At 42.0% G+C, this 12,057-nt stretch overlaps 1 protein-coding gene across 2 annotated transcripts in view; it reads right to left on the reverse strand.

The window, feature by feature from the left end:
- The window catches only part of SHISA4 (shisa family member 4), a 47,956-nt gene that overhangs the window by 4,380 nt on the left and 31,519 nt on the right, over positions 1-12,057 (reverse strand). For both annotated transcript variants that reach the window (XM_073542542.1, XM_073542543.1), the window contains exon 4: positions 1,103-1,378. In XM_073542542.1, the coding sequence (XP_073398643.1) occupies positions 1,103-1,378 (276 nt within the window). The remainder of the gene's footprint in view (positions 1-1,102; positions 1,379-12,057) is intronic.

The raw sequence follows: 12,057 nt of genomic DNA on the forward strand, positions 1-12,057 counted from the left end.
GATACCCCATATGTGGGAGAAAGCCACTGATTGGGCGCATGGCAGGGCTCAGAAGGGAGCACCGTTTTACTTTTTGAACGCAAAATTGGCTGGAATCAATGGTGGTGCCATGTCGCATTTGGAGACCCCCTGATGTACCTAAACAGTGGAACACTCCCAATTCTAACTCCAACCCTAACTCCAACACATCCCTAACCCTAACCCCAACACACCCCCTAACCATAACCCTAACCCCAATATACCCCTGACCCCAACTCACTTCTAACCCTAACAATAAACCCAACACACCCCTAACACCAACACACCCCTAACCACAAACCTAACCCTAACCGTAATTCCAACAATAACCACAACCCTAACCCTAATACACCCCTATCCCTAACTCAAACACACCCCTGACCCACTTTAGCCCAGACCCACTTTAGCCCAATTTAAGGCCGTTAAAAAGCGGTGCTGTGGCATAAGTACACTTAACTGCCGCCGTTAAAAGGTGTATCAGTGGTCGTTAAGGGGTTAATCTGTGGGGTAAACACCTTGAAACAAGTTTGGAAAGAGTTTCTGGTTTGGCTTCTTATTATAAGTTATGTGGCATGAATGGATAAAAGGATTGAAGTTTACTTTTAGGATTACTAATTCCTAATTCCAATAGGTCATTCAATAGGTCCAGTTCTTGAGGTACAGTTCTCTTCTTTCTGAAGAGACTATTTGCATATTTAAACACAGCACAGCCTATAAGCCTCCTTAAGTCAACTTGACACTCTCAACAAGTAGAAACATTCCTCCATTAAAGGCACAGAATGAATGTTCAAACCAAGTACAGGCACTCGGTCTACTCTTGGCATGACCAAACATTTAAATGAACCTTTCTCACTTGTTTTCCCTATATCTCCACACCCCCATACTTTGGTTGACAATTTTGGCTGTCAATCAACGAAGCAAAGAGCCATAGAAGGGCAGAGACAGACAGAAAACAAATAGGTGGGAAGGTGCACTGAAATGTTTGGCCGCGCCATGGTGCAACCAGCACCTGTACTTGGCTTGATCAGTCGTTCTGTGCCGATAATCCCTTTAAAAAAACAAAATAAAACATGGTGTGTCTTACCATTTGGATTGTACAATGGAGGTCCTGATGGGTACATAGGGTATTGTGGTCTTGGACCACTTGGTTGATACACAGGCACAGGTTCATATCCTGGTGGTGATGACGCAAACTTAGGGTCCATTGGGTACGGTGGTTGTGGGGGATAAGGAGACTGCATAGGGTATGGAGGTTGCATTGGATATGCAGGTTGCATAGGATACGTAGGCTGTGTAGGATATGAAGGCTGTGTAGGATATGGTGGTTGCTGAGAAATTCCTGACATCTGAGTTTCTTGCACTAAAAGACAAAATAAATATATGATTAGTGACTGTTTTTTCCTCTCCTTTTCCAATAGCCATAACTTTTGTATTTTTTTGTCGATATAGCCATATGCTTTTTTATGGGACAATTTGTAGTTTTGAATGGCACAATTTCTTTTTGGATAGAATGTACAGGAAAAATAAAAATCCAGATGTGGTGAAATTCTGGGAAAAAATCTGCAATTCCACCATTATTTTTTTTAAGGCATTCATTGTGTGGTGAAATTGATCTGGCAACATAATTCTCCAAGTCAGTACAATTACACCTATACCAGTTTTTGTATCAAATTATTTTTATTGAGTTTTTCAAGATTATAAAGTCAACCATTTAAACCAGGGATCAAAAAACATTGGAATTAACTGGGAAAAGGGAAAAAGGAGTAGGAGAAATGTGAGGAGAGATGGAAACCTAACAAACTTAATTGGGCAGGAAGGTCTCCGAGCATTACAGAAAAACATGAGTATATGCTGTGAACTCAGATTACTATTACAAACCAATAATTGAGAAACTAAAATCAATCAAAGTTTGGTATTCAAGATTCTGACCATCTTAGACATTTGTATTAGTGGTGCTATTGGCCTTGGATTAGAATTCATTATTCCAGAAATACCATCTGACTATATTTTTGGAGAGTCATTTTTAATTTCGAAGGATCGTTTGAATGTGTTATGGAATTATATTTTATCTATTATATCTTCAATAGAAAGATTATTGGACGACTTCCAATTTGTTGCCTACAAAGGTTTCGTAACCAAAAAGGTATTATCAAAATGTATCTGCAATAAGTACGGAAGTCATGTATTTCTAGCAAAAATAATAAGAGGGAGGCTTCCTTAAGAATATTTAAGCTGGTAATTTTCTTTAAAATAACCAAGAAATCATCCCCTAGTTTACTGATCTTGGGGCAATCCCAGAAAATACGATAGAGATTAGCTCTAATTCCGTAATTTTTCCAACATTTGTCCAAACAGTCAGAGAAGGCATGTTTTAACCTTGGGGGACTGTAGTACCATTTAGTTAAAAGCTTAAAGAAGGACTCAATGAAGAGTGACGTTAGTTGTAGCTGTATAACTACCGGTAAGTTTAAAGGCTGTTTGCCATTTTTTAACATTAAATCGCTTACCTAACTCTTTTTCTCATTTAAGAGAGTATGAAGGCTTGGAAAAAGAGGAGTCTGAGTTAAATATTGCATAGATTGCCCTGATGGAATTCCCATAGAACTCTATAAAAGATATATTGATCAGATAGTCCCCGTTTTATTGCAGGCCTTTTCCGAGGCATTGGCTGGACACTCGCTCCCCCAATCATTTTATGATGCCACTATAGTGGTAATTCCAAAACCAGATAAACCTGCTGAGGAGTGTGGCTCTTATTGACCCATATCTCTACTCAATACCGACTATAAAATACTCACGAAACCTATCACCAATAGGCATAAAGCAGTAATTCTTAACATAACACATGAAGATCAATCCGGCTTTATGCCAGGGAGTGTTATGAACGGCGGAACACACTAAATAAAAATATAAATAAAGTGTGTTCGCCGCTCGGGGTCCACCGTGCGGTGGATGAAAAAACCGCAGCTAGGTGATGACAGAGCAATGTGGCGGTAGTGTGCACAGGGTTTGACGTCACCCAAGTACACAGGGCAATCTCTTAACTCACAGAGCTGCAACACAGAGAGAAACACAATAAGTCTGAGCCTGTTAGTGTCACAGGTACTCAGAGTAACACACGCGGTAATGCGGTCACAGGAGTAGCCCAAGATGGCAGTACTATGTCCGTCTAGACCTACCGTAGATATTCGTGTGTAGAGCGTCGCAAACGCGGACGCCCAAATAAGCTGCTATTACAGCGCGGCGTGAATAGTGCCACAGAGTGACACCGCTGAACAGCAGGCGCGATGTCTGACGCTAGCAAGTGTGCCTGGAGCAATGGCGCGCTGGTACTCAATCCCACACACAGTCGTAATATCCAAGGAAAGGGGTTTCAAATGAGTCATTCTCCAGATCATGCATCCATCAACATACACACAGCAGCAAGTATGACTATACTAGCGCATGGCGGAACAGCCAAGCGAGCTTTTTATAGCAAATGGGACCTTCCGGAAGTCTCCAGATCTCTGAGCTGAGCCAATGGAATCTGGAGCAGGACCTGAGCACCTGACTCCCGAACTCCAATGGGAGATCGTCCCATGAGCATGCCCAGAGGAAGGAACGAAGGACTTAGCCTCTAGAGAGTTTCTGCAAAGCAATCTCCTATGCAATCTCCTCTGCAGTGGACAAAGAGCAGGAGACTGCAGAATGTGAGGGTCTTGATTCCTGCATAGCAAGGGCAGAAAACTGACTCCTAACAGGGAGATCCACCTCCTCTAATATCAGAAGGGTGCAGGTTTTAACTATGCAAGCTTATATCTGGTAACCAGCTCTTTCAATCTCTGCTCTGAATCAACTCCTGTGTTTCTCCACTCCATTCAATGTCAGCAAGCAGTTAATCCTGAAGGCTATATATGTGTTTTCAACTATGCAAGCTTATATCTGGTATATAGTTATTTCAACTTACTCTGCTTGCCCCCTTATGTTGTGAGGTCAAGAAACTTTTCAAAGTGCTTTATGATCCATGTAGTGCTGGACATCTGTTTATCTGACCACAACATTCTATTGGGTCCTGCTGTCTCAATTTAGTTTGATTGATTAACGAGAAGAGAGAGAGCACAAAAAAAAATAAATCTAAGCCTTAGCCTCCTATATATTCAGACATAGCTTGGGGGAGCATTTATGCACATGTAATCGAAGTACATGTATCAAAGTACTGGCAGTTATAACATGGCAGTTAGACAGGGCAGGAGACAGGTAAGACATTTATATACATCTACTCCCTGTACATTTGGATTACAACAAATATATACCATATGCATTTGTGTAATTTATATCCTGGCCGCTGCATTCACACACATCCACCGCCCTGGCATTAACTCTCTACACTCCATCCATATCGGCCCCTCGCTCCTTTCCTCTCCTATGTATAGCACTCACGCTATTTTCACATTGTTAAATTGCACAGATCCAGTCAGTCCCACCATTCAACATAAGAGACGCTCTCACAAATCACTAAACCATCTGCTCACTCTTTCTATCCTCCTTCTCCTAGTCGCAGGAGACATTGCTCCCAACCCTGGTCCCCCATGTTATAGAAAGTCAAACCCCCCAACTGCTACACTCAGAAACCCCTCTAATCTTATTAATATTCCCTGCATGCCATCTGTCTCTCTTAATTGTGCCCTTTGGATTTCTCGCTCAGTGTGTAACAAACTTGCCTTCATTCATGACTTTTTCCTTTCTAATTCTCTTAACCTCCTGGCTCTTACTGAAACCTGGATCCAGCAGTCAGACACTACTGCTGCTGCTGCTCTTTCATATGGTGGACTACACTTCTCTCATACCCCAAGATCAGACAATAGAGCAGGTGGAGGCGTTGGTCTGCTCCTATAACCAAAATGTACCTTTCAGGTTATCCCTCAACTACCCTCACTAGTCTTCCCTTCTTTTGAGGTCCATGCCGTCAGACTCTACACCCCCGTCTCCATGCGAGTGGCGGTGGTATATCGTCCTCCCGGACCCTCCCATCAGTTCCTGGATCATTTTGCCACTTGGCTTCCACATTTTCTCTCCTGTGACATCTCTACCCTCATCATGGGAGATTTCAACATCCCCATTGCTCTTCCCCTCTCCTCACCTGCTACTCACCTTTTATCTCTAACCTCCTCGTTTGGCCTTTTGCAGCTTACTAATTCTCCAACGCATGAAGACGGAAACTCCCTCGACTTGGTCTTCTCTCGGCTTTGTGCAGTGGATGATTTTGCAAACTCCCCTCTCCCGCTCTCTGACCACAATCTTCTTTCATTCTCTATCAAGAACTGCCAGGCTGCTCAGGTCACCCCCACTGTCAATACTTATAGAAACATACAGGCCATTAACACCCAGAAACTTATGAAGAACTTGCAGTCTTCATTGGCCCCCATCTCCTCCCTCTCATGTCCTGATTCTGCATTGAAGCATTACAATGAAACACTTCAAAGTGCCCTGGATGAATTTGCACCCCCTATAAATAGACCACAACACAGACAGCGACAACCCTGGCACACCCTGCAAACACGTTTCCTGGAGCGGTGCTCCAGGTGCGCCGAACGTCTGTGGAGAAAATCCAATCTACACGAAGATTTCATCCATTATAAGTTTATGCTTAGAACATACACTGCCCTTCACCTCTCCAAACAAACCTATTTCAACACCCTCATCACCTCACTGTCCAATAACTCGAAACGTTTCTGACACTTTTCATTCCCTACTTAACCCAAGAGTACAAGCCCCAACCACGGAGCTCCGAGCTGACGATCTGGCCAGTTACTTCAAAGAAAAGATTGACTAGATTCGACAGGAAATTATCTCCCAATCACCTCATACCTTGCACTGTCCTCCCTCCCCCACTGCATCTAGCTCACTCTCTGATTTTGAACCAGTCACAGAAGTAGTAAGCAGGCTCCTTGCATCTTCTTGCCCAACCACTTGCACCAGTGACCCATTTCCGTCACATCTCCTCCAGTCCCTTTCCCCTGCTGTCACCCCTCACCTAACTAAAATAATTAACATCTCTCTCTCTCTCTTCTGGTATCTTTCTTTCATCATTTAAGCATGCCATCATACATCCATTACTTAAAAAACCATCCCTCGACCAAAACTGTGCCGCTAACTATAGACCTGTCTTTAATCTTCCCTTCATCTCTAAACTCCTGGAACGCCTGGTCCACTCCCGTCTTATCCGTTATCTCTTTGATAACTCTCTTCTCGACCCTCTCCAATCCGGTTTCCGCTCTTTACACTCTACTGAAACTGCCCTCACTAAAGTCTCTAATGATCTACTAACAGCTAAATCAAATGGTCATTACTCCATGCTAATTCTCTTGGATCTCTCTGCAGCATTCGACACTGTGGATCATCAGCTCCTCCTCACTATGCTCCATTCCATTGGCCTCAAGAACTCCGTTCTCTCCTGGTTCTCCTCCTATCTCTCTGACCGCTCCTTTACTGTATCTTTTGCCGGTTCCTCCTCCTCTCACCTACCCCTTACTGTTAGGGTTCCTCAAGGATCGGTTCTAGGCCCCCTCCTCTTCTCCTTGTACACTGCCCCTATTGGTCAAACAATCAGTAGATTTGGCTTCCAGTACCATCTCTATGCTGACGACACCCAATTATACGCTTCTTCTCCTGACATCACGCCAGCCTTTGTAGAAAACACCGGCGATTGTCTAAATGCTGTGTCTAACATCATGTCCTCATCTGAAACTGAACCTCTCAAAGACTGAACTCCTTGTGTTTCCTCCCTCTACTAATGTACCTATACCCGACATTGCCATTTCCGTGTGTGGTTCCACTATTACTCCTCAGCAACATGCCCCCTGTCTTGGGGTCATACTTGACTCCGAGCTTTCCTTTGCCCCCCACATTTGACCACTGGCTCGCTCTTGTTATCTGCACCTCAAAAACATTTCTAGAATTCGACCTTTTCTTACTTTTGACTCTGCAAAAACTCTTACTGTTTCTCTTATTCATTCTCGTCTCGACTATTGTAACTCTCTTCTAATCGGTCTCCCTCTTACCAAACTCTCCCCTCTCCAATCTGTCTTGAATGCTGCAGCCAGGATCATATTCCTCACCAATCATTACACCGATGCCTCTACCTTGTGCCAGTCATTACAATGGCTACGCATCCACTCCAGAATTCAGTATAAACTTATTACCCTCACCCACAAAGCCCTCCATGGCTCAGCACCATCCTACATCTCCTCCCTTGTTTCAGTATACCATCCTACCCGCACCCTCCATTCTGCTGATGACCTGAGGTTAGCATCCTCAATAATCAGAACCTCCCACTCCTGTCTCCAAGACTTTACACGTGCTGCGCCAATTCTTTGGAATGCACTTCCCAGGTCAATACGATTAATCCCCAATCCCCACAATTTTACGCGTGCCCTGAAAACGCATCTATTCAGACTGGCCCATCGCCTCAACACATTAACCTAATCTATCCCTGTGTGGCACAGCCAAAAGTTTTACCATAACCAGGTTCCCCGCATCATGTTCCCACATTCTTTATGCATCCATTAGCCCTCTGTCTGTACTGTAATACACTTAACATTATGGCTGGTCCATACAATCAGGGCAACTGTTACCACCCACCTTTCGTGTCTACCTCTTTCCTCATAGACTGTAAGCTTGCGAGCAGGGCCCTCATTCCTCTTGGTATTTGTTATAATCTATGTGATTATTGTTATGCTGTAATGTCTATTGTCTGTACAAATCCCCTCTGAAATGTAAAGTGCTGCGGAATATGTCGGCGCTATAGAAATAAAATTCATTATTATTATTATTATTATTAACGCAAATAGGACATAAATATAAGAAACCTTGGGCGACAGCCTTTTTAGACACTGCAAAGGCTTTTGATTCAATGGAGTGGGGTTTCCTGCAGCGGGTGCTCCGGAGATTTGGTTTTTCTGATAAATTTCGTAAGTGGATTAAATTACTCTATTATAGGCCCAGAGCTAATATCCTTGTTAATGGTTTATTATCGGATTATTTTGATTTAGGCAGGGGAACTAGACAGGGTTGCCCACTATCCCCAATGCTCTTTGCTCTTGCAATTGAGCCATTGCGCTAAGGATTAGACAGGATACCGTAGTGGAGAGAATCAGTATAAACTCCAGGATGGATAAAGTGGGATTATATGCTGATGATTTAGTATTTTTTCTGGACAAAATAGATCAATCTTTGAAAAGGGCAACTGACCTCAATCGATTTGGGGAACGATCCGGTCTTAAACTCAACTGGAGCAAATCTGTGATTATGCCGCTAGTGGATAACATAACTGTGCCTATGCCATGTGGCTTACAGGTAGTACAAAAATTTAAATATTTAGGTATAATAAGTCAAAACCCAATCGATGACCTTAAAGATAACATATATCCCCTGGGAGATATGATGAGGAAAAAATTAGAGATATGGTCCCGGCTTCCCGTCTGTTGCGGGCAGAATTGGATTAATAAAAATGATAATCCTTCCCAAAATGTTTATATATGCTGGAGCACATATCAATAAGGGTTCCTAAGGGTTTCTTTAAAAAAAATACATAGCATGATAGCAACGTTTGTATGGGGAATGTCTAGATCTAGATTGAGTACTGGATCCCTGCAGAGGCCCAAAAACCAGGGTGGCTATGCTCTCCCTGACTTGTACTTCTATTATTTAGCTAGTCAGTTGCGTTATTGAAAACACTGGTTAATTGGAGATAGCCCCAGTAATGCAGAGGCACATCGCGTGCACTTTTTGGATGGGCATACACCGTGGGCAAAATTGGAAGGTTCATACAGTATAGACCACCCCAGGGATTGTTATTTGCGCATAAATTAGTGATACAAATTTGGCAAGAAAGTAAAATATTATAAAGTTCAATGATCTGATTGGGGATGTTCAGAAATGGGATAATCCCGAGTACCCACACCTTCAGAGTTTACAAGATTCAAGTTTTTGGAATCAGAATGGAATAATAACAGTCAGATTTTTTAAAACAATATTTTATTATCGTTTGAACAAATTCATGTAAGATTTGGAGTTTCTTATAGAGATTTTTATAGATATCTGCAGCTGAGACACGCCATAATGTATCAATTTCCTTTTCCTAGAATGAGAATATCTAAATACCCATTTATAGGAATATTATCAACCCAGGGACCTCTCTTTATACCTTTTTATTGAATTCTAAAATTGTATCCACTCAGCTTGTTGTAGAAAGTAAGTGGCGCCATTTGATACCTTCTATCACTGATGAACAGTGGAATGATGCCCTAGAGGCACATACAATGGTGTCACCAGCTGCAAACAAGTTAATCCAATTGCACACTGCTCAAAAAAATAAAGGGAACACTTAAACAACAGAATATAACTCCAAGGAAATCAAACTTCTGTGAAATCAAACTGTCCACTTAGGAAGCAACACTGATTGACAATCAATTTCACATGCGGTTGTGCAAATGGAATAGACAACAGATAGAAATTATTGCCGATTATCAAGACACACTCAATAAAGGAGTGGTTCTGCAGATGGGGACCACAGCCCACATCTCAGTACCAATGCTTTCTGGCTGATGTTTTGGTCACTTTTGAATGTTGGTTGTGCTTTCACATTTGTGGTAGCATGAGACTGACACTACAACCAAGACAAGTATGTGATTCTTATGGATATAAAAAAATTTTTTTTACAATAAAAATATTTTTGTATTATTTTTTGCTTCAGTCATCCTTTTTTCTCCATTCATTTTTGGAGTTGTATTATTCAGTGAGTGTATGTGTGCAACAGTGTCCATTAAGTAACAGTGTGTGCACGCAATATACCATGTGTCAGTGGCATGACACTAATAGTGGTGGCAGACCATGTGGCTGTAATGGAGGTGAAACAAGTGGCGCCCTTTCCCCCTCAGCGTCACTATTTCAATGGTACCTGGATACTTGTTATGCAGGTACAGTGAAATTCAGTGGTAAAAGAGGGAGCCTGCTCCACCAACCTGCGTGTGCATGTGAATCTGAGCGCAGCATTTGTAGCATCATACTTTGCTGAGGGCACTGTGGGGTAATTATACTATGTGTGAGGGTACTAGGGCAAAAAAAAATACTGTGGTGAAATCATATGTGTGGCCCATTTTGAGGGGCTTAATACTTTATAAGAGCCATGAAAGTGAGTGAGCACACTAATGGGCTTCAGTAGGGGTACGATTTCTGTGCTAGTTCCGCAATACATATCTCTCTCCCTGTATTTGAAAGTTGGAAAGTACGCCCTTTTTTGACATGCCGACTCCAAATATTTTTTGATTTTTAGGGGAAGGTTTAGGACTTTTGCTATGTGGCCCCATGATTCTATACATATCCCTGCAGTGTGTGTGTGTGTGTATACATAATGTATATGTGACAAGGACTGTGTCAAGCATGGAGTGTGTGTTCTAATATTCAGAGAATATGTAAAATACATTGTGTGTGTTTGTGTAACGAAGTGTGTAGGTGTATGAAATATACAGTGTGCATGTGTAGCAATGGAGTGTAGGTGTGTAACTTACGGAGTGTGTATCATGCAGAGCATGTGGCAGTGTGTGTGTTTAGTATGGAGTGCATATCTGTGTAGCATTCATTGTGTGCTGTATAGCATGGGGTGTGTAACATACATTATGTGTCTATCATAGAGTGAGTGAGATTGTTTGTGTGTGTACCATCCACATTTAAAAATACCAGCAGTGTAGATGACTGTTCAAAGTTTAAATGTGTCAGCAATCATTCAGCAAATGATCAAAATGTTCATTCATCGGGTGATTGGATTGTTTATGGTTGAACAAATATCCTTCTCAATAGCAGATCACAAAGTGCAAACAGGAAATGTGTTTGCAATAACATGATATTGAATGGGGGAATGATCATAGAATGATGGGGATAGAACAATCGCTTTTGTTCAGTTCCCATCATTCTTTGCTTGCCAGCTTCTTTACACCAGCTGGCAAACACCAAGCGTCTTGAACATGGTGGATTGGAAATTGGCTGAAGTAAATGTTTCAGGGTGATGGTGCAATATGATAGCATTTGGGACTTCCACATTTATCTTTGTGGACCTATTTTAGGAGGAAATACCTTAGTGAATGAATTGAGGAAAGAGCCACTGAATACTGAGATAAGTAATCTACCAAAAAAGTATTCAAGAGGCAAATATGAAGACGATATATGTACAAAAAAGTGTAACTTTATTTGTCAAAGAAAGACCATGTTTAAAAAACATATACCATGCCAGACAAAAATTAAAGACAAGAACAGCAAGGGACCAGATAATGTAATATGAAATTACTTGAAAATATATAATGAATAAATAGATAAGAGTCCTATGTTCATGCATAGTGAACACAAGCAATGTATATACTGGAGGTAATAATAATAATAATAATAATAATAATAATACATTTTATTTTTATAGCGCCGACATATTCCGCAGCACTTTACATTTCAGAGGGGATTTGTACAGACAATAGACATTACAGCATAACAATAATCACATACAGTAGATTATAACAAATACCAAGAGGAAAGAGGGCCCTGCTCGCAAGCTTACAGTCTATGAGGAAAGAGGGAGACACGAAAGGTGGGTGGTAACAGTTACCCTGATTGTATGGACCAGTCATAATGTTAAGTGTTTAACAGTACAGACACAGAGGGCTAATGGAGGCATAAAGCATGTGGGAACATGATGCGGGGAACCTGGTTATGGTAAAACTTTTGGCTCTGCCACACAGGGATAGATTAGGTTAATGTGTTGGGGTGGTAGGCCAGTCTGAATAAATGCGTTTTCAGGACACGCTTAAAATTGTGGGGATTGGGGACTAATCGTATTGACCTGGGAAGTGCATTCCAAAGAATTGGTGCGGCACATGTAAAGTCTTGGAGACGGGAGTGGGAGGTTCTGACTATTGAGGATGCTAATCTCAGGTCATCAGCAGAACGGAGGGCGCGGGTAGGGTGGTATACTGAAACAAGGGAGGAGATGTAGGGTGGTGCTGAGCCATGGAGGGC

This window comes from Dendrobates tinctorius, unplaced genomic scaffold (genome assembly GCF_039654945.1).
Source record: "Dendrobates tinctorius isolate UK_male_01 unplaced genomic scaffold, ASM3965494v1 ptg000127l, whole genome shotgun sequence".
Lineage (NCBI taxonomy): Eukaryota > Metazoa > Chordata > Amphibia > Anura > Dendrobatidae > Dendrobates > Dendrobates tinctorius.